At 31.4% G+C, this 24586-nt stretch overlaps 2 protein-coding genes across 3 annotated transcripts; one reads left to right on the forward strand and one right to left on the reverse strand.

Annotated features, from left to right (window-relative positions):
- Nucleotides 1–4433: 4433 nt before the first annotated feature.
- LOC134708161 (suppressor APC domain-containing protein 2-like) lies at nucleotides 4434–10946 on the reverse strand. The gene is made up of 6 exons (XM_063568485.1): nucleotides 10033–10946; nucleotides 9022–9143; nucleotides 8329–8472; nucleotides 7341–7442; nucleotides 6457–6555; nucleotides 4434–4912 (listed from the first exon to the last, which is right to left on the reverse strand). The coding sequence occupies exons 1-6, from the start codon at nucleotides 10877–10879 to the stop codon at nucleotides 4790–4792; spliced, it is 1437 nt and encodes a 478-aa protein (XP_063424555.1). The 5' UTR covers nucleotides 10880–10946; the 3' UTR covers nucleotides 4434–4789.
- A 3777-nt stretch (nucleotides 10947–14723) lies between these two features.
- On the forward strand, nucleotides 14724–23810 carry LOC134708162 (spliceosome RNA helicase DDX39B). Of its 2 annotated transcripts, none has more exons than XM_063568486.1 (10): nucleotides 14724–14857; nucleotides 16310–16541; nucleotides 17074–17201; nucleotides 17542–17818; nucleotides 18471–18589; nucleotides 20233–20364; nucleotides 21197–21306; nucleotides 21693–21837; nucleotides 22401–22548; nucleotides 23511–23810. In XM_063568486.1, exons 2-10 carry the CDS (start codon nucleotides 16340–16342, stop codon nucleotides 23522–23524), a joined length of 1275 nt encoding a protein of 424 aa, XP_063424556.1. In that variant the 5' UTR covers nucleotides 14724–14857; nucleotides 16310–16339; the 3' UTR covers nucleotides 23525–23810. The 2 variants fall into 2 exon arrangements, with proteins under 2 accessions (XP_063424556.1, XP_063424557.1); XM_063568487.1 differs by lacking the exon at nucleotides 14724–14857 and adding an exon at nucleotides 15058–15081.
- The last annotated feature ends 776 nt before the right edge of the window (nucleotides 23811–24586 follow it).

The following is a 24586-nucleotide window of genomic DNA, read 5'->3' on the forward strand; positions in this document are numbered from 1 at the left end:
TTTGAGATTGAGTAAATTTTTCTTTTCACCATGTTTTTTTCTTGTCAGCTGATGACTGTGATTCACTCATTTATTTCCAGAGAACTTTTAAATAACTTCATAAAAAATACTCATTACATCTGTCAGAATCTATCTTCTTTAAAGAATCACATTGTATTAGAAAATAACAATTTGAAAATTGCTTTTCAGGTATTTAGTGCTTCATTGCCATCAATGTTGGTAATTTGTTTTTTAAATTTGGTAAAGTGATAATTGGATCTAATGATTTTTTGATTTTTTCACTTCCTTTTACAATCAATTCACAACCTATACTTCCCATGATGGTTCTAGTTCAGTCTGCCTGCTTTTGTGGTAGCTCATGTACCAGAAATAACATATCTTTCACATTTTTCAAATGAATCAGTTCACTTTCCAAATAAAAACTTGTTTCTCTTTTGTTCTTCAGTGTCCATCAGAAACGGAGTGTGATTATTCTATTTAATGCAATTTCTTCTCGTTGATTAGATCAGATGACTTAATTAGTTCAGCTTAAATTACAATAAATTTATATATTTATTACACTATCAGTATATAAGAATATAAAAATAAAACAACAATATGCACAAAATGAAAATTTATTTAATGTATAAATTTCCCCTCTAAATAACACTTTATAATGTATAATTTCCAGAAAATGAATATTGTAACCATAATATATCTGGAAATATTTAAAAGCTTAATATAAAATATTTATAAAATTTATAACAAATATTGAATGTAAATATACAAATAATTTCTTTTTTATGTAGATAAACTTTGGAATGAATCTTGGAAAAAAACTCAGATATAAAAATAAGTCCTTATTCATCATAAAAATTTGCAGAACAAAGATGTGAACATAATTGAAAGCACATCTGTCCTGAATAAGGGCGCTGACTATGTGTGGAATTGGAATAATTACTTTAAAACTTCTTCCTTGCCATTTTTTTCCCCATCTTTGAATCTAAAAATTTCATAAAGTTGCTTGAATGACATTGATTTTTTTCTGGAATGTCTATTCAACCTATATGTCTGACATAATATGATCATATCAAATTAAAATTCTGATGACTATAACAGCAGTTGTTTTCCATGTATTTGTCAATACATTTTAAAGCAGAACTTTTGTTATTATTTTGGTTAACTTTTACAGTTTTTGCAAGCTTTAATAAAGGTGGTACCTAACACTACAGGGAGATAACTCTGTAAAATCAGCTAAACGTTTTAATTACGTTGTGTTGTAATGGGAATATTAAGCTTCTCAATGATCAAAACTAGTGTTTGTCAAACTGCTATATAACCCATGTAATTTTTCTGATAAAACGGTTGGTTCAAATTTTTTGAAATTTTTGTCAAAGGGTCAAAGTAAATACTTTGTTAAAATTTTATGAAAATTAAACGAGCCAAATTAATTTTAGTAAAGGTGTTGGGTACCTCCTTCAGCAAATATGGAAACTTATACATGTACCAGTTAATAACCCTTGGGCTTTGGCTATTTTATCCCTTCAAATAATATGCTTCTTTGGTATGTGCTAGTAGTTCTAATCAAATGTAAATTTATTCCATAACACTAAGATTTAAAAATGGCATAATTTTAACTCTGATCTTAAGAAGTATGTGGTCAAAAATCATTCACTAGAGAGTCACAATTTTTTGAAAATGTTTTTCAGATATCCACTTTTGGAATGTGTTTTTAAAGGGTGGTCAAATATTTTAGATTAGGAATAAAAATGTGGCAGATTTTCATTGACATTTAAATGAATGCCACTTTAAAAATATTTCACACAATTTCACTGCATTTCAAAACTATGTATTAATTCAAGCACACAAAATGACTTGGTTGACTCTAACTAATGGTATATTTAGTGTTCCAAGGAATTTGTCTACCACTGCTTCAAGTGTGATACCACATGTATCCACTAGAGAAAGCTAAACTTTGAAATTTTAAAAAGTGAGACTTGATGAGCGTTTTGAATCTTTAAAATCTAACTGTCCAGAGTGGATAAATATTGTATTGCACAAAATTTGGTGGGGGAATCTGTTTCTCTAATGATTTTTAGACGAAATATCTACAAATTCAATACTTCTTTTCGAAATGATCTGTGGAAAGATGTGTTCTTTATTACGTGATGTCATCAGACATGGTCGCCTTTTTTCGTGACTTTACAAGACGAATTTAAAAGGCAAGAAAATTTGACGTTATAATCGAAATTTTGACGTTATTATTGAAATTTTGACCAATGACAAAATGAGATTAACCGAACAACACATTAATTAAATCAAAAAAATGAACAGGACAGAAAAGGATAAATTGGGAAAGAATTATAGAAAATTCAAATAGAGAAAAATATTCAGCAAGTGATGGTACAACACATTAATTCACAAATGCATGTATATCTATGTAATTCATTGCAACATATGTAATAATCTGAATAAGCACATGAACTGCACATTAATAAATAAAAAATATGTTCTTCATTGACTTTTAAACCTTAATGAAACACGATTACAACACGTGTGATGATCTTGAAAAAGTTGTTTATGTCATAAATTAAAATTGACATGATTGATGAAAAAAAATAATATCATATAAATAAACGTCAGTAATATCTTGTTACACAGGATAAATGCAATTCTGGGTTCATCAACTTTTCCTCTTCACATTGCACACCATTCCCATCTGCACCAGTTAATTACCATAATAAATATCAGGGGTGGATCCAGCCATTTTAAAAAGGGGGGGGTTCCCAATCCAGGATAAAGGGGGATTCCAACTATATGTCCCCATTCAAATGCATTGATCGGCCAAAAAAAGGGGGGTTCTAACCCCGGAACCACGCCCCCCTCCCCTCTGGATGCCACTGAATATTATACATGTAATTGATTTAAAAAGACTTTTAAATGAATACAGAATTTTTCAAGAAATTTTAACTGATTGAATCCTTTATATAAAAGGAACTTGAGATATATATGCTATAAAACATGTAAAATGCCATGCATGTTGTCTTCAGTTTTTCTATTTAGTTTAATCAAAGCATTTAACAACAGATTTACAATATCATATCATATCAATTCAATAAATAATTTTCTTACATACATAATTTGCCTGTACTTTTATTCTTGCTATTTATTATTTTTTCATAACTTTATAAAAGATTTTGGGAGACATTATATGTTTGACAATTCAGTCAATTACTAAACAAAAAAGCTTTATTACTTGCTGGTCTTATCAACCATAAACTGTTAAATATAAATTCTACCACTGCATCGAGTGTGATACGGTTTTTATCCACTCAAGACAGTTAAATTTTCAAATTTAAAACACAATTATTGCCGAGCATTTTAAATATTTTAAATTTAACTGTCGAGAGTGGATAAATATCGTATTACACGAGATGCAGTGATAGAATCTGTTTCTCTAATGATTTTCAAACAATATGTAGGCAAACATATTCCTTCTTTTTGAATGATCTGCAAAAAGATGTGTTCTTTCTTTGTGACGTCATCAGGCATTGTGGCCTTTTTTTCATGCCATCACAATTGGAAATTTAGAGGAAAGCAAGAAAATTCGACATCATAATCGAACTGAGATCAAACGAACCACACTTTGATTAAAAATTTTTATACAATGGGTGCAGAAAGGAAAAAATTGACGAAGAATTAGAGAAATATATTTAGCACTCCAAAGATGTTTATTACAGCTAGCTGCAGAAACACCCTTTTTCTCAAACAAATTGAATCTTATTGTTTGGCAACTAATGACATACCCAATGACAGAAAAATAATCTACTACATAAGAATGTAAGACACAGGAACAATTTATTCATGATATAGTCAAGAAAGAATTGAGAAATTAGTTAAATTAGAATAAATTAAAGAAGATTATGATTTTTTAAACCACACATGTTGTAAATCCTGTCACTATCAACCCAAGAAAAAGATAACACTATCAATAGAAACATCCCAAGAAAAAGATAACAATGGTTCAGTACAATATGAATAAACTGAAAATCAAACTCAAACTGAAATTGTGGTTAATATTAAGTTCCCAATGTTTTAATTTATCAAATTATCAAAGAAGTTAATTTTAATGTTAATTAAACAATTAAAAATCCAAAGTATGAATATTAAAACTAAAGTCAAACAGTGTTTAGTGGTTAAGGTGGTACCTAACACTTGAACTAAAATTAATTTGGCTCGTTTAATTTTCTTTAAATTTTGACAAAGTATTTACTTTGAACTTTTGACAAAAATATAAAAATTTCAAAAAAATTGAACCAACCGTTTAATCAGAAAAATTACACTGGTTATATAGCAGTTTGACAAAAACTTATTTTGATCATTGAGAAGCTTTATATTCCCTTAACAACACGATGTCATTAAAACGTTCTGCTGATTTTACAGAGTTCTCTCCCTGTAGTGTTAGGTACCACCTTAATTAAAAAATGTAAAAAAATATTCCTTATAACATTATAAGTATAACTGTTACAGAAAAAAACATTTTCAGACATGGGTATCTGTCATAATAAGAAACTTAAACCCAGACCCTTCACCTACCTAAGCCCCTTGTATAAATAGTAATTCTTTGCAGGAAAGATGTTTTTTCAATATTATTCCCATTTCCTATCTTTGAAACATGACTGACACTTGTGTATCCTGATTTTAAAGGGTCACAAAATATGAGATCCAATTTTATGAGAGTCACTAAATTAATTTATTTGAGCTGCACTTGGACCTTGCTACATTTAGATGTAAGGCAACTATATTTAAATTACATAAATGTTGTATCATCATAATTAGTTTTGTGACTTGAGCGAGCTTCAAACAGATCTCTAATCAACTGTGCCTTTTCTTGTTCAAGTTGTGTGATTTTATCACTTTTATGACTGATTTCCTACAAATAAAGAATTTGTTTACCATTATAATACATGTAGTAGGTTTTTTGCTATTTTCGGTAATTTTTATATATATACTCGAGACTGTGGATTCTTAATTTTTTTTTGCAGTACCATTTTTCGTGAATGATTATAAGTTATTTTATGAATTCTGGAAATCCTGGTACAAGAGAACAAAGATGAAAATCATAAGAACAGTCTTCAACTTTACACTTTTCACAACTAAAAGCTATGTATTTTTTAGATTCTCTAAGCCTAGAACCAGGGTTTCCGCTGGCGGTCGCCATTTTCGCAATTTGCGAAAAAATATTAATTGTGGCAATTAAAATTCGTCATTGGCGAAAGAATTTGGCGAAAAAAATATATATCACGATTTATTTTCAGCCATCTTGTTTATTTACTTTTTTCGGGTTTCTCTGACTTTACCGATCAGACAATGCTCGGAATTCACCTTGAACTCGTTAAGATTTTGACAGAAAATCAATAATCAGCTGATTGCATTCATAGCTATCGACATCAAAGGACTAATTAATAAAGGTGTTGATTGTATTTTATAACAAAATGATATGGTTATATGGCTTCTGTCACATGTCACAAACGGGATTTATTTACCATTTTGCGACACACGTGTTTGAAGCAAAGTTTTTACGCTTCCTCTCCTTCTTTTTATGATAGTCCAGAAAAGAAAATTGTTGTTATGACGGAAAATGTTGAAAAGCAAGAAAAGTCATCATTTAACTTTCATAAAGATCGTCTATTTGAGTGTTTACTTCAAAGTCGTTTCAAGCATATAGTTTTACTTATTTACGATGATCTAGAAAAGAAAACTGTCGGTATGAAGAAATCTATTCAAAAGGTTGGCATGAGAGTGACCCTTCAATTTCATGATTACACCTTACATGAGGGATCAATTCCAAGTGATAAGATGCATCGTTTTGTTGTAAAAACCACGTCTTATTTAGGGGGGGGCTGAAAAAAGGAATATTTTAAAGAAAAACATGTTTGTTACTTGGCGAAAAAAATACTAAAGTGGCGAAAAATATATTGTTCTGGCGAAAGAGGTGGCGAAAAAAATAATTGACCCAGGGGAAACCCTGCCTAGAACATTTTAATAATAATACAATAGACCTCTTACAATGTTGTCCTTCTCTGGAAAAAAACTTGTCAATTATGGGCCCCTTTATGGTGTGATTGACCAGATAGAGGGGATCGCCTGTATCCCTGTGCTATTAATGTTCATCAAGCGTCTTAGTGGTCGTCATTGTGCAGGATAAACTAGAGATAATGTTTGTTCTGTAGGTACTTAATCAAAATTCCCTAATGACAGCAGTGCTGATTGTCAAATGTCAATTATGAGAATACAATTTTCCGAATAATTAGTGCAATATAGCATCATAGTTTTCCAACCCATTTGCTCAACATTGGACAGAAGTGATGACGCCCCTAAATGTAAGACTGATTTTCACTAAAACCAAAGTTTTTTTGACGGAAATGCATCAAACTCGAAAAGTTGTCTTTTGTATTCATTGTCAACATGACTTACCTTTGTTAACTGTTTATTCTGATCTTTGACAACTTTAATTGTACTTTGTAACTGATGATTTGTAGAGGTCATAGCTAGGTTCATATGGAGAGGAAAACCCTGCAGATCACAATCACACAAATATGTTATATCAATAAAAATAAATCTGACATAATATCATCTAATTGGTATTTAGACTTTACATCTATGTCATATCTTACTATATTCTTTAATTTTACATATATGTTATATTTAACTAATTTTAATTTTAGTTTCTTGTGTACAATTTGGAAATTAGTATAGCATTAATTATCACTGAACTAGTATATATTTGTTTAGGGGCCAGCTGAAGGACACCTCCGGGTGCGGAAATTTCTCGTTACATTGAAGACCTGTTGGTGACCTTCCGCTGTTGTTTTTTCTATGGTCGGGTTGTTGTCTCTTTGATACATTCCCCATTTCCATTCTCAATTTCATCTTTAACATTATTTCTGTCTTAAACTAATCAACTATGTAGAGCACTTGGCAATACTTTATCAAAAGTGCTAATTAAAATCTGTAATGAAAATGTTTGATTTTGACTTCAACTTTATACGGATTGCTGTCTGTAGGTCAAAAAAAATAATTTAATATGATATTTGTTCCCCCATAAAGGGAGGTAATTCTCTTGGTTAGTGTAGTTTCAACCTTTCAAAAAAAACATGATGTAAAATATTCCATGTTTGTTCTAAAATGTTCAATACTGTGGAAAATTAAAAATTAAATGGTCTTTAATATTTTACTGTAAAGAACAGAGTCTTTAAAATAATTCTTGCATGCAAAAAGTGCAAAAATATATGATCATTTGTTTCAGACATAGCCTAACAGAGAGAGCTTTGAATATATGACAATAAATGAGTAAATACCTTTTCACTACTGTCAACTAGAGTTTTTATTTGATGATTCACTTCAGCTATTCTTGCTTTCTCAAAATTCATTCTTTCTTGCATTGCCTCTAAATTGTAGTCCTGAAAAATATAATTTATGATAATATAAAAACTCCCAAAACAAGAATCTCTTAGCTTGCTTGTGTTAGTCTTGTACAAAACAATGTATGATAATGTTTTTATAATTTAAGTTCATAATATGTTTTGGAGTTTTAGATAGTGTTACATCCATTTTCCACAAACTATGGCTGTATTAAATGTCTGTCAATACTACCTTTGTATACTATATTATAATGTTTCATCAACTGTCAGATTTAATGTAGACAAAACACTGGTATCTTTGATGTGTTTATTTTTAATAACTTTTGGTCATTATAATTTAGCAGTACATGTACTTTTACACTAGTAATTTTGGGGCCCTTTATAGCTTGTTGTTCAGTGTGAGCCAAGGCTCCGTGTTGAAGGCCGTACATTGACTTATAATGGTTTACCTTTTTTTAAAATTGTTATTTGGATGGAGAGTTGTCTCATTGGCACTCACACCACATCTTCCTTTATCCACATCTTCTTATATTTTAATAAATTAATAACAAAAAATCAATTCAAAGGATATAAACAGTCATCAATATTGCCAAACAATAGTTATAAAGACCTTAACCAAGTATTGGTGTTTATTAAAGTAACAAGCAGAAAAAGCGATATTCTCATATGTGCCTTTGCCTTTGAATTTATAATTTCAAACAGAGCAGATGTGTCTGATTTTGATAGCGTCAACTCATTATTTACTCATAAATTTTCTAGATTTATAGCAGTTTAAAGTTTGAAAATATATAGATTAGATGCATACTATTATTCAAGAATTGTAATTGACTACATGTAAATAAATTTACAATTTTGACCTAATTTTTTTTTTTCACAAGTGGCCTTTTTCAATTCTTATGAACATGTCAATCTGGTGAAAACCTACATTATGTGAAGTTTTGCTGACATATTTCTGTTTTTCTTCCATTAAGTTAATTTGTTTCAGATACCATAGACGAGCTTTGTCTATCATGGCTAATCCCTGAATTAATATTTGTTTTTCTTCATCCAACTGCTTCGCTCTTTTTATCTGTAATAAAAATTATCATTAAGTATTGATTTTACATGTGAAATTTACCGGATTTTGGTGGGGTTTGAGTTGCTAATATTCTTTGGTTTTCTGTGTTGTGTCATGTGTACTATTGTTTGTTTGTTCGTCTTTTTCATTTTTAGCCATGGCTTTGTCAGTTTATTTTCGATTTATGAGTTTGACTGTCCCTCTGGTATCTTTCATCCCTCTTTTCATTGTTTTAGTTTTTTCATCTTCATCCTTTTTTTTGTTCTGGATTACTCTGAAGTTGGACTCCTTCAAAAATGGAGAAAATATCAGAATTCAAACAGTCTTCACTTCATTGAGTGATTCTATTTGTGCATATAGTGTAATTTTTCTTCAAAATAGAATTTAACTTGACAAAATTGAAGTGCAATGTATTTGGTTTTTATTCTGATATAAAATATCTCCATTTAAAAATATGCGCCTTTCATAAATTAAGGCTTTTGAATAAAAACTATTTTTCTAAAACTTTAATAAAAAAGAAGCAAGAAATTTTGAATTTAAATTTTGATCTTTAGGTTTTACCATGTTAGCGTCTACTCCACTTGATAATGTATGTCGTCTTGCAGAATCTCGTCTCTTAATACTGGATGGATGACTAGAAGTAGTGGGACCGTGGTCTGATGCATTTAACTGGGCAATATTTACTGAAAAAGAACAAAAAATATTTTATGATTTTGACGGGGTTATATTTAGCACATATACATCAATCGTTAAAAATTTGATTTGTTTTTAATGCATACACAGTCATTGACAGTGTAATTATTAATTTAATTGGTGTTTAGTACATTGTATTAGATAATTGTTACTGTATACGTATCTTCCTTGTAACCTTTAATTGAAAAGAAGACTTGGACATCTTATTATCAGAAGATTTAAAGCTCTGTGTCATATCATTATTTTATTGATTGATTGGTAAAATGCCACTTTAAACAATATTGTGCTATTGAGTGCTGCATTCTGTTTGTACTGTAAGAGAAAGCCTGAGTGCCAAGCCTCTTGGAAGGAAAAGTGACAATCATAGTAAATTAAGATTGGAGTTGAGTGCACCTATAAGGTACCATATGTAGCAGATTCTAACTCACAACCTCTTTGTTAGCATGCTACTAGTTATACAGTAGTTAAACTACTCGACACTAAGGCCCTGATTCAATATTTGATGTTATCATATACATATACATATCTTTACATCTTTACTCATGGTAAGTTTTTGGCTTTAAAGGTAAAATAGATTCATTAACTGCATTAAATGTACTCATGGACTGTTAAATACATGTTATAATATGCAAAAGAAAATAATGTATGCATTTCTGCAAACGTGATGAAAAAAATAGGGTAGGTACATTTAGTAAGACAATATCATTTTCTTTTACAAACATTTTTTAGCTGGTTATATTTAATTTCTACTAGGAAATCAGTCTAATTTTAACAGTGCTTGTTCCAAAATGACATAAAAAGTGTAGGATAGGCACTAAAAATTAGAGATGAGGGTTAGAGGTATCACATGTATTATTTTTTTTTTAAATTAATTCTCACCATATATTTCATTCTGAGCAGAACTTTGTTCAGGAGACTTTGAATCAACTGTAGATTTGTCTTTAGATTGCTGCATTCCATGCATTCGATGCTGCCAATTTTTAAGTTCACTTATAATCCTTTTACTTGTGTTTCCTCTCGGGGGAATCTTTGGAGGCAGTTCAGACTGGGTCTTCTGTGGAGATCTATCGGGTCTTGGAGGTGGCCCTGATTGTGCACTTTGATATCCTTCCCTACGATATGATTTTTCACTCTTCTGTTCACGATTTGAAGGATTTTTCCATGCTTGAGTTGGAATGTGACCATGTACATTATTTGGCGGAACTGTGGCAGTTGGGTTAATATTTTGAGGTCTTTGGTTTGACAAATTTTGTAAGACATTTGGATTCGTCCTTTCATCATAATCTTTCTTTGAATTTACAGGGTCTGGTGACAGTGACGTACTTGTTAATTTTTGTCTAGTATGGCGCTGTCTGTATTGTAAATTTGAATTTGATGTGCCCTGACTTGGAAGTTTATTTCTTTGGTTGTCTTTGTGATCAATGTTTTCCTTTTCATTGACCGGATTGCTATTTGGTTTGGTTTTACTTGTCAACAGTGCTAATTTTAGTCCAGATACAAAGCGTTCGAAGCTTAGATAACCATTTGGAGGGACGACTTTTCTCAGTGCATCGGTAACTCCACTTGGAAGTCCTTTCACGCCTTCTTCGTGCCATCTGGTTTCAATATCTTGAAGCCTGACATAACCACATTTTTTCTCATCTAATATATCAAATAAAGTTCTTAAAGATGATAGAAATTGTCTTGGTAAACCGTCTGTACTATTCCAAGCTTCTATGCTGGTCATTGTGTTTACCTGTGCCCAGTCTCACCTGTAATCTGGTACCCGTGACCTTTTAGATTCGTCTGAGCCTACGGGTGATACGAATCAGGTACCAGTCTATTTCAGTTGACTTTTAGCTCCGGCTTCTAGATTTTGATTGGTTAAAAGAAAGGTTATCATAAAATAATTTCTGTTAAGTTGAATCTGCCAAAATTATGAATCATCAATATTCACGAATGAAAATTTTGTGCCAGTTTCTTTCCTTTTCACAAAGAGTTTCTTTTACAATCCATCTATACAAATTAGACAATTTTGCCCGACTTGTACAAAAACCAGAAGATGTGGACAAAAAATAAAATCACAAAAATACTGAACTGAGGAAAACGGAAAGTGCCTAATCCCGCAAATGGCAAAATCACTGAAATCTCAAACATATCAAACGAATGGCCATTAACAACTGTAGTATAACTGACTTGGTACAGGCAATTTCAAGTTATGTGGATTATCAACACAAGATACCAACTTAATCATCCCAGCGTGACAGAAATTAGTAACTAGATCTATATATTATATTTACCACTATAGATCACCGTACGGCCTTCAACAATGAGTAAAACCATTGTAGCTTGTATGATAGCAAGTCGACTCACACTTTTTATAATATCTTTATCGTAAAATCAAGGATTTCATTTTTTTATAATAACGAGTATACACATCCTTGGTAAAATCTACATTTTGGCAAAGTCAGAGGCTTGTAGATTAAATCTGTGGAAATTTAACATGTTATGTAGATAATTCATCTGTATATCAAATTATTGACAATTTATCAGTTATTAATTTATTATTTTTAAATCTGCATCATGATCTTTTAATTTTTCGTCATCGTTCGTTTTAAACTCTAAACAAATCTTCTCTAAAACAATTGAATCAAAAGTTTATAAACTTTAATTTTTTTCTGAATGCTATGGTGGCCGGATGCGGCCATTTCGTCTTTTCGCGTTTTCGCGTTTTCTCCTTCGAAATCGAGAAATCGGGAAATCGGGAAATCGAGAAAGCGAAATCGAGAAAACGAAAAATTGGGAAATCGAGAAAGCGAGAAATCGGGAAATCGAGAAAGCGAGAAAGCGAAAACGCGAAATAGGGAAAGCGAGAAATCGGGAAAGCGAAAACACGAAATCGAGAAATCTATTTCATTTCATGTTTTCGCGTTTTCGCGTTTTTGCTTTCTTGATTTCTTGACTTCGCGTTTTCGCTTTCTCGCTTTCTCGATTTCTCGATTTCGCTTTCTCGATTTCTCAATTTCCCGATTTCCCGATTTCTCGATTTCGCGTTAAACTCAAAGAAGAAAACGCGAAAACGCTTAACTCGAAATGGCCTCACCCGGCCACCATAGAATGCCGTTAGTTTAAAATTGTATATGGCTGCTGTTGTCAAAAATAGAACATACAATGAAGAGTTGACTGGTACAACTGTCGTTTATTTCTGTGTTGATTAAATACATATAAAAAAAAATTGAGCTGCTATCAAAGAAAAACTGACTGGTCAACAATAAACAAAAATCACGGTAAATCGGACACTTATCATATAGGACTGAATTATTGCCTTCGAATGAAGAATTTCCTCTTTTTTATTGTGTATTCTGCAAAATCACTAGTATAAATCGTTATGCGGTGCAAAATAAAATTTACAAATACATGTAATCCAAAAGATAAAAAAAAATGTCCATGCACTCGCCCAGGAACTTTCTTTAGAAAGTCACTGACTCGCCGTTGATCTAAAGTTGTTGTTAAATTTTATAGCATTTGATCTCTTTTAGCTAGAGGATTGTCTCATTTGCATTGACAATTATATCATATATCTTCTTAATTTTTTACTTATAGGAGTTATTGTCCTTAAAAAGATGATTGTTACTGACTTTTTTGGCAATTTTGGTATAGAATCTATAACAGATGCGGAGAAATAGTAATGCAAAAACTGTTTAGTAAACAAAATTAGATATAGACAATTTACATGTATATGCATTAACAATGATGAATTTGTCAACTTATTGACACTTGATAGGAGTAATGACGATTTTGACCATCGTTTTTTGTTGTATTTTGCCAGTTGCTATTTTGCCGATGCCGGCAAAAATGAAAATATGGCTATATTGCCGGCTCTGATTATAAATATACATATTTATTAAGAAACAACCCCTTTACTACGGGGGAACTTGCAGGCAGGGTTCCTACAAATGCGTCTATTACTAATATAAAGCATATACAATGAATAATGTACAATGAAATAAAACTTACACATAGGACAATATCATAACAGAATTATATATTAATATAAAATCTCAACATTTAGAGATCACATCAATTAAATTACACACGCAAATCGCAGTTAGCTTAATGTTCTAAAATCGAAGATCTGTTAGTGATTAAAATATCTAAAACGAAATGCGCATCGTCAACATACAAGAAACAACAATCTGATTAAAATTCAGACAGTTACCAGTTTTTATGGAAAATTATACTTTATCAAAATTAACTCGCGTGTTCGTACATCATAGCACACATGGAGTATATATAAGGAAAACAGTGAACTAGATTAAAGAATCAGATTACAACTAATATGGTAAGATAAAATAACAGTAAAAGTAACAATATTTGAGATACATGATATAATTGATTTTTTTAAAAATCAATTATCGAAAATAAAGAATCTTTTTAGTATCCAATCTAATCATATCAAAACATGTAGTCGATTTTTCTCTCTCTTAATCAGCTACAGTCTTATGCAATATTATGAATGCCTAAGAATAAAACCTAAAAAGCTCATTGCATATAAATTTGATAGAAAATAAACAATCTATAGAATTTGCTTTTGATTTGCATATTTAAAAAAAGAAATCGTCAGTTTACTGATAAAATTGGCTTCGGCTAAACTAGATATATACGGCTTTGCAAAATAGTCAACGCCTTATATCTTATATATAGATATAAGATATAAGGCGTTGACTATTTTGCAAAGCCGTATATATCTAGTTTAGCCGAAGCCAATTTTATCAGTAAACTTATATAGATATAAGATATAAGGCGTTGACTATTTTGCAAAGCCGTATATATCTAGTTTAGCCGAAGCCAATTTTATCAGTAAACTGACGATTTCTTTTTTTAAATATGCAAATCAAAAGCAAATTCTATATATTTACCAGTTTATATAATTTAGATATATATATATGTGTGCGGAATCTGTTAAATATTTAGATAGAAATAATGCTAGATATATGTATGTTCAATAAAATAGGACCTTGAATTCAACTTTGCCGAAATTTTTTCATTAACTTGTTTTACTAGGCCAAAATTATGCAAGTAAAAGCATGATACGTTTTACGCGGTTTAATATACTTTTTCCGCAGGTGAATATGCTTATTTATTCAATATCCCATTCACATAGAAAAACCTATAAGTAAATTTTATCAGTATGGAATAAAAGATATTATTATATTATTCCAGTTTTTAGATTTAAGAATATGGGGAAGGATCGACGGTGCCAATGAGACAACTCTGTCATCAAAGTCACATTTTGTAAAAGTAAACCATTATAGGTAAAAGTACGGTCTTCAACACGGAAATGTATTGTCAATTTTCTAAAGAACAAGCAACTATGGTAATAGGGAGATAAAAAATAAAAAAAAATATGGTGAGCGTAAAGGCCAAATTAAAGCACTTTTTTCCTTTCTTTCAAGTTTGTTTAATCCAGCTGTTTTCATTCTTTATATTTATGCTTTTTTGTTAATATTTGGAAATAATTTGTTTACCAAGCCACAATGCAAGACAACGTTTGATATCATAATTTTGTAAACGATGTATATACATTTAAAAAAAAAGTTGAGTTAATAATTTCGTTTTGCATACAAATCATATAACTGTACACAACAAGCACTATTTTAAACAACCATTTTCATTGGCTGATTTTACAGACAACGTACTTCCTGTGGCGTCTAGATTTTGAAAGGTAAATTTTACGGTTGTTTATATCCATTTCAATCGAAATTAGGAGAAATCATCTGTTTATATGAAATTCATCTACTACTCATATTATTAAAAAGTTTCATATTTTATTATATCGATAAGAAAAACAAAGCTATTGTTGCCCTAAATTATGCATTTCCCGTCCGGGCCGAAATGTAGACGCCATTTTTTATAAAGGAAACTCGAAAATTCACACTTCTTCTTTAGGTATACAATATTCCACCGACTCCAAATAATGCGCAACAGCACAATGTATTGCACAATACAATATACAAATTATACACTTCTTCTTTAGGTATACAATATTCCACTGACTCCTAATAATGCTCAGCACAGTGAGTTCTTGGTCTAGTGGTTAAGACCGATGGCTACAGTGCTGAAGGTCCCGAGTTCGATTCTCACTCGGGGTGCTTAAAATATCAGTACATCAGAAGGGCGTTTTTCACCCTCTCACCTAGACCGCAGTTTAAACTAGAATGGGTACTATGGGGGCCTCGGTTGGTCAAAGTTGCTCCCGACTTTGACCTGGAGATCAATCTGCTGATATCTCTTCTGATGTCTGTTCCCGCCGAGCAGCCTGAGTACTTCGGCTTCCTCCATAATAACAGACTCTCCCCGGTATCCTTACACTTCCTGGTGTTGGGTGGGGATTGTCCTTGTCAATATTGAACATTGTAAATACATTAGTGACACATCTCCATTAATCCCGATAGGGAGTGTAAATGGATTCCACTGTACCCTCGCAGCTCTCGAGGGGTGCTCCCTAAACGGAGGGATCTACTTACATACATACATACATTGCACAACAGCAAGAAATTTTTAATTGACATGTACTGTTCATAAATTTCATTTATTTTCTTTTTATATACCCTGAGGATGAGCAAATCATTTCAGGTCAGTGGGGTGAGCGAGTATTTGAGTATCACTTGGTAAATTCAGAGTTGTCATCCCTAAAACATGTATATATATGTCACAGTTATCGTGATGGCGAAATTTTATATTGGACTGACTTTGATATCACTTTTTTAACGGCAAATATATTGATTTAGCATTTAAGCGTCCACACAGAAAGACGACTATTCAGTTCATGAAATACTAAATACCTTAATATAAATAAGGCAAAATATATTGCTTTAGCATTTAAGCGTCCACACAGAAAGACGACTATTCAGTTCATGAAATACTAAATACCTTAATATAAATAAGGCATACATTTTGTTCCCTCGCATTTAAGCGTCCACACAGAAAGACAACTATTCAGTAAATGAAATACTAAATACCTTAAAATAAATAAGGCATACATTTTGTTCCCTGCAAATGACAATAATATTTGATTCTATTTAAATCGTTCAGGTGTGTAGTGTCAGATGTTAAATTAAGAACGGAAATGGAAATTTTATATACAATATACATAAGAAGTGTTGTTATTTTACAGATCAGAAATAAAAACAAACAGAACAACACAATGGCAGACAATGAAGCAGAACTTTTAGATTACGAAGAGGAAGAACAAGAAACTACCAATGATGGAGCAGGAGATGCCACCACAAAGAAGGATGTCAAAGGAACATATGTGTCTATTCACAGTTCAGGGTTTAGAGACTTTTTGTTGAAACCAGAATTACTGAGAGCTATTGTAGATTGTGGTTTTGAGCATCCTTCTGAAGGTAATTACAAGTTGAATGGGTATTAGGTAGAGTAAATGAGTTTGATTGAAATAATAATTGCATTAAGCTGGTTCAGATGAAAGGTCAGGCGACTCTTTCTCATCTTGAAAATTAACACCTTTAATACATGAAGTCATATAACAGCAGTATGCAAGGGAAATCAGTAATGAGGGTTGCATTTATGATAGTTGATGCACTTGTTTCAAAATGGATTCCAAGCTTTATAGTTTTAAAAAATATGTACAGCTTCATTGTTACAATGTCTTAAAGTACACATTGGAATATTTGCAAGGATTACTTATACTATGACACTATTAAAAATAATGCAGTCTACTTGAATCTTTTCAAACTACTATTATAACAACATTTTCCCCATGTGTCTTGACATCCATTTTGCTAATTCTTTTATGGTATGAATAAAATTTTACTAGTCTGGACATCAGGCTTCAGGCTAACAGTCCAGACAGTTTATTATTACAATTAAAACCAAGTCGTGCAAACATGTGCCTATATTTTGTAATTTATTTTCCAGTTCAGCATGAATGTATACCTCAAGCCATTCTGTCCATGGATGTCTTGTGTCAGGCCAAATCTGGTATGGGAAAAACTGCAGTCTTTGTACTAGCAACACTTCAACAGCTAGAACCAGTTGACGGACAGGTAAAAAATAATAAAAAGTTTATAAACGTGAAATGCAGTATTTGAAAACTTTGGCTGCAGAATTCTGTTTTTGTAGTGGAGAAAGTAGTGTAACGTTTAGGAAGCTATATCTTTAATACAAAGTTCTTTATTCACAGTAGCAATTTTATAATCAAAAACTTTGTTGGTTGTTAGTGCTGGCATCACAAGAGGGTATTGTGTTCTGATGAAGTAAAAGTTGTTATTACAGACAGAAATGCTTAAATAACATGAAACTTGTGAATCATGTACAAAAAGTATGGATTGCAACATCAATTTTAAAGGTAAAATTGCATGATTTAAGATTTGTGTCCCATTTTAGGTTTCTGTTCTTGTGATGGCTCATACTAGAGAGCTGGCTTTCCAGATCAGCAAAGAGTATGAAAGATTTAGCAAGTACATGAACAACTTTAAGATTGCTGTATTCTTTGGTGGTATGTCCGTAAAGAAAGATGAAGAAGTCCTAAAGAAAAACTGTCCACATATTGTTGTAGGAACACCTGGTAGAATACTTGCTCTCCTCAACAGCAAGGTTCTAGTCCTAAAGCATGTGAAACATTTCATTCTAGATGAATGTGACAAAATGTTGGCTGAACTTGGTAGGTAGTTCCTGTAAATTCTTAATCTAATTATAGATCATGTATCTCTTTCAAAAATTGATATATATATCTATAGCATTAAAGGAAATTAAACTGAAGCCTGTCGAGTCAACAGAATAAAGAATGAATTGCCTGATTTATGCTATCCTCTTTGGGTGCCTACTAAATACAGTTCTAGTTATTAATAAATTGAGATTATTTGATAGTTTTACCGAAGGAAAAGCAACAGTATTATTGACTGACAAACAAATTTATGCATCTTGTCTTTTTTCTGTTGCCAAAACCTTTTTTCAACATTATCAAAAAAGGGTAATGATAACCTCAGAACACTTTTAATTAATAATTTTGCTATCAAAGATAGAGATCTGATTTACATACTTAAAGATACATGTAGGCAAGATTAAAATATTCTGATTGGCCAATATTATCTCAAATTATTCTTTAATATACTATTGCTTTTTGTTGCCACATTTATACTTCCTCTGTGTCCTGCGTTTTATGAAGGCTAATGTTGAATTGGGACTGCAAATAGAACAGATAAAAATATAACTACACTAAACTTCGATACTTCAACTGACATAACATTTACAAAGACCATACAAATGTTGAATTCTTCAGTTCATGTGATTTATTTATCTTGTTTTGCTTTCAGACATGAGAACAGATGTACAGCAAATCTTCAGAGCCACCCCACATGAGAAACAAGTGATGATGTTTAGCGCCACCCTCAGCAAAGAGATCAGAACTGTCTGCAAAAGATTTATGCAAGATGTAAATACCTGTTTACCCCTCAAACGCAGGAGATTTTGTGGTTGAGGACTTCTACCATCTTTGATGTTCATCGCTAAAGCCGATTGAATACTTAAATAATTGTATCTGCCTTGGAAAGTTCTTGGTGCAAGATTTGCGTATTGTACCTGAAGAAGATTATGCCTGTTGTAAAGGATATAAATAACAAGACCAAGTTGATTAACATTACAGAAATTCCAACCAGTCAGTATATTCTAAGGATAGCAAAATTTCCAATGTTGTGGAAATGCATTTCATCTTTTTAAATTCTTAATTAAGCAGCTTTGATTTTATTCCCAATTTCAATTCTATGGGAAATGGTAAAATGGTTTTAATCCTATATATCTCGATAGGCTGATTTGTTTAAGTTCCAAGAGTAAAATATATTAGGAAGTACAATTACTGGTCTGTTGCAGGTTAATGTTGATTTTTTTAGAGAAATATTTTAAGATTACTTCCGTACTTGAGAAAATGCAGATGATAAGAGTGTTTGTTTGCCTTGATTATAGCAGGCTGCTGATATAAGGGTGGATTATGTACATGTCCCAAATCTGACAAAGTTTGAAAACTGATAGTTGCTTTTTAGAAAATGCTTGGTTGGACAAGAGAGTTACGTTGTGTACTGAATCTTAATGAAATGTTAGTTTGAAAGATAATTGTGGATTCATTTGGTCATGCTAAAGTATATCTGGTTTACTTAGTGGATAGTTGATGGTTGATGTCTAATTTGAAGCAAAAGGATTTCTGGTGGCTTGAATTTGGTGAAAAGGACCTCTGGTGTTTCAAAGTTGATGTGTAACTGCCTGGTTTAGTGTCTCATTTTAGGTATGTTTTCTTGAGATTATTTTTTTAAAGGGGCGCGTCCGTTCAAGATGGATGTATTAGAGGCACACAAGTTCCCTGAGCTCTGAAAGCGATGGGCAAGTGTGTCTCATCCGCCGAAGTGAACGTGTATCGCGAGCAGCGTTGGAGGAAGAAATGAATACAAACTTTTAGTGACATTAAATTACAATGTATCTTATTGATACAGGACTTGCTGAACTGAACATTTTAAAGTTATATTTCTGTGTAAAGTGACTGACATTACAAAGAAATCAACATTAATGTGGAGTACCACCTGTGCACAAGAGCTTTCCACGATCAGATTATGATATATATATTTTTACATTGCCTGCATTAGTAAGGTGCTGGCAAAATGTTCAATGTTTCATGAATTCATTTAAAATAATAATTGAATAGTATATTTGGAAGAAATTAATTTTTTTCAATATATAAATCGCCATTTTTGGCTACAATCAATTACTATTTCTAGCATTATACATTTTGTTCAAAAATTAATTGTTTACATTTTACCTTTGTTTCAAAATAATAACATGTAAGAATAATTCTGTTCCAAGCCTCATCAATTTATTAATAGTTCATTGGATTTTTGAAAAGATTTGAGAGAAAATGGTTCCTTAAAGTGTGGGAAAAATCTTATATGTATTCAATATTAAGTTATTGACCAAATTTATACATTAAAAAAACAACAACAAGTTGAGCAACAAATCCAGAACTACAAATGTGATTGATGTGGCTAAATGATGATTGTTTTGCTTGTATGTTTTTACTATTGTTACTTTTAGCCGATGGAAGTATACGTAGATGATGATTCCAAGTTAACACTCCATGGTCTTCAGCAACATTACGTCAAACTAAAGGATAACGAAAAGAACAGAAAATTATTTGAATTGCTTGATGTTTTAGAGTTTAATCAGGTTGGATTGTTTACCCATTTTTTAGATGAAATTTTTTGAAGTGTTTTCTAATTATGAATGGTTTACATTTCTGTTAAAAAAATTCTTAAATTGTTGTTCGTAGATTTATTTCTTTTCCTAAACTGATACATCAAATCATTTAACTTTTCTAAAGTGGTCCTAAATTTATACATGTATGAGACATTAACTTCTTTTCTCAAATTTGAAAAAAGCTCTTTTAGCCTATTGAAATGTAACTAGGTCACGATCATTCTGTCCTGTTATTATACAGACCAATAAATACAGTTGATAAACACATCACTATTGTTAAATAAACATCTAAAGAACAATTTTAATAATTTCACTGCAAATATTCTAAGTAAGAAAACAATAAATTCTACAGACAATATTTTAAAGTTTCAATTCTTTTAGGGATTTCCTTCAAAATTCTTTCCACAAGCTGCTGCCTAAACAATACATAGCATCCTAATTATAAGATGACTGAAAAATGTGAGCCAGAATAGACATTGTCCATTTCAAACTAGCCATGATATATCATTTTAATTTAGCTTGAATATTCTTTTGTGTTTAAAGTTATTTTATGTTGCAATGCCCCTTGAACAATACACATAAAACACTTGATTTCCCCTGCACTGACTACATTGTAACTGTGAAAACCAAATGCAAAGGGGATGGCTATGGCTTTATTCTGGGAAATATACTTTTAACATATTGATTTAATAAGTGTTCTTCACAGTTTCCTTAGAATTTTTTTTGTTGTTTTGAAAAATCAGAAGTATAAAGAACTTGAGGATTTAACTTCAATGATACTTATTAATATGTTGTTTTGTAGGTCATAATATTTGTGAAGTCTGTGCAGCGTTGTATGGCTCTTGCCCAACTGTTGGTAGAACAGAACTTTCCAGCTATAGCAATTCACAGAGCTATGACTCAAGAAGAAAGGTAAGCTAAATGAGTGATCTGCATGGAGACTGCCTTGTATAATGCATGTTGAAGTTCCTTTTTGTTGATCGAAATAAAAGTCGCATGTTGGTTCTCTAAAGTCCAATTTATTTTCTCCCTATCAAACACATGCAAAATAGCAGTTAATGATTAGTTCAGTTTCATTTCAATATGATTTTATATGGTAATTTTTAAGTTTCTGCCGAAAGTTTTCATGTGCCTGTGGGTCTTTTTGTTAATTTATCCATCTATAAAATAAGGTTACAAAACAAAATGTTGTTTGTTTCTGTATGAAAAAACCTTACTCTCTTTACATCTTTAAAATCAACCAATTGATGTTTTTGATAATCTGTTTTATTTATTATTTTACATTTATATATTTCTAGGTTGTCAAGGTATCAGTCATTCAAAGATTTCCAGAAGAGAATCCTAGTTGCTACCAACTTGTTTGGTAGAGGAATGGATATAGAAAGGGTCAATATTGTCTTTAATTATGACATGCCTGAAGATTCAGACACATACTTACACAGAGTAAGCAAGTTCTTGTATAATTATATAAGTGTTGCTACACTAAGTTAAAGAATTCAATATGTAAAATAATTGAGTTTTTTTAAATTTCCAAATACATGTTCTTTGAAAAGTTGTAAGTTTAAAACATATTGTAAGATTATATTTCTTTATTTTTGTATGAAAACACCTGTTTGACTTTGTGAGACAGAGTTTGATTGCTCTTACACCTTCCAAATTTGTACGTGACAAAAGCATCAAAATTTGATCTTTTACACTGGAAAAAGTTTTTTCAATTATTTACTGTGTATTTATCTTTTGTGAGAGCTGTGTAGAGTTTGACCATCTGTTTTGCATGATATTTATTATTTCCAAAGAAGTTATTACTTTTACATAGTACAAACAATCAGATTATTGTGCAACTTGTGTCAAGCACATTACTGTTCACAATATTACATTTTGACTTGCATTTGTTCATTGTTTTCATGTTGACAGGTTGCTATAATTTTATGTTATGACCAGCATAGCTTTAATGAAAATGATTGTTAAATTTGGAATAATAAGTCAGACAATGTTTGTTAATTCAGGTTGCCAGAGCAGGAAGATTTGGTACCAAAGGTTTGGCCATCACATTTGTCTCTGATGAAACTGATGTTAAAGTGCTCAATGATGTACAAGAAAGATTTGAAGTGAATATAACAGAGTTGCCAGATGAGATTGATATATCTTCTTACAGTAAGCATTGCTTCTTATATAATCATAGCTTTGTCACACATTGTAGAAATGAAATCTGTGTATCCAAACTTATTGTGAACTGTTCGTTGGAGGAAACAGAACTCATGGTTGACATCCAATAATTATTCTCAACAAATGTTGACAAATGTCAACCCAACTTCTATTTTTCATTGAGCTTACTTTATTTAGAACCACAAATTTTGATACTGTACAATATTAAGATATCTTAAAGTTAAGTTCCGCACAAAATTAAAGCCTACCACAGACACCGCATACAATCTTGTTGAAACTCCTTAAAAAAATTGAAGAAATTGGTGAAACATTCTAAGAAAAATCAATGTTTAATTAAGAGGCAGGATCAATTTTACTGCAGTATATGTCTTCACAGTTGAAAATTAAAGCCTACCACAGACACTGCATACAATCCTGTTGAAACTCTCTAAAAAATTACCAAAAAAATCAGTGAAACACTCCCAAGAACAATCAATTTGTGTTTAATTAAGATACAGGATAAATTTTACCGCAGTATATGTCTTCACAGTTGAAAATTAAAGCCTTCCACAGACACTGCATACAATTCTGTTGAAACTCTTAAAAAATTACCAAAGAAATCGGTGAAACATTAAAAACATAATCAATTTGTACAAATCAAGATACAGGATCAATTTTACTGCAGTATATGTCTTCACTGTTGAACAGAGTAACATTGGCAAACCTTGACAAACAATATTCAAACCAGAAAAACCTTAAATAGACTGAAATATAGATATGTTCAAATTGGTTATACTGATACTGGCATTAGGGATCAAGTTATATTCTGTCACTTAAGTTCATATGCTTTCTTATATTAATTAAACTCGGATTGCATAATATGCCAAATAAATACAAATTGGTCCATTTGTGAACCCAAAGTAAAAAAAAATTGAAGATGAGACTAATCATATTTTCTTCTTTATTTTCAGTTGAAGGACGATAAATAAACTGTGATTTGTATAATGTTTAGAGGAATTGTGGACACGTCATGGAATGACTATTTATGTTGACTGTATCATGTGGGAACAAAACTCTTTTTTTCTTGTGAATCGATTTAAACAAACTGTGATCATTTATGAAATTGTTTTCTGTCGTAAAGAATGAAGTACATAAAGATAATGAGAGACTTCAGATGTTAACATGTCCAATGTTTTTATCACATCATTTATATTGTAAATAAACCATCTTCATTCACAAACTGTACTTTGATAAAAAGGATAAAAATTTAAGATGTTTTAGTTTTGATTATTCTAGTTCTACAGACAGAAATAAAGAATATTTTTTGTGAACTATGCCATAGTTTAAAAGGTTGTTCTTTTTTTAAGTTTACTTTATATGTAATGATGCATGTCTGTCAACAAAAAGTTACAAACACAACAAATATACTCATTATAGTACATAACACTTTTACATCCACTGATAATAATGTTTCTGGCAATCTTGCTGGAAACATATTTTAAACTAAAATATTGAAATGTTATAGCATCATCTTGGCTGTGTGATAAATACTTCTTAAGTTTTGCAAATTGTTGGCTCTGTCTGACAAGTGTGTTCCAAGTTAAGCAACATGTGGGATATGAGTGTCCTAAAAGTGTGGCAACATTGGTTCTGTTGGAAAAAGTGAGTCCCAAGTAGTGTCATATGAAGCTGTCCGATAAGTGTGTTCCAAGTATGCCAGCATGTTGGCTCTGCTGGATGAGTTCCAATTAGACAACTCTCCACAAAAGTCCAAATTAACAACTATATTCCCTGTATGGCATTCAACCATGAGCAAAGGCTATACCACGTAGAATGTGGCGGTGTTAAACATATAGCCAGTGCCGGTACCGAACCCTCCCTGAACCTGGGAATGTGTTGTAACAGACCAACATAAAAACAAACTACAAAAATTGGTTGTGAAAGGCTTAACTCATCAGATAGATAGAAATAGAAATACATGAAAAAAAAACCAGAGTGGTCATGGCAGGGTACTTTTATATCCCAACAACATAAAGACGTGCAATCG

The sequence above is a fragment of the Mytilus trossulus genome, chromosome 2 (assembly GCF_036588685.1).
Source record: "Mytilus trossulus isolate FHL-02 chromosome 2, PNRI_Mtr1.1.1.hap1, whole genome shotgun sequence".
Lineage (NCBI taxonomy): Eukaryota > Metazoa > Mollusca > Bivalvia > Mytilida > Mytilidae > Mytilus > Mytilus trossulus.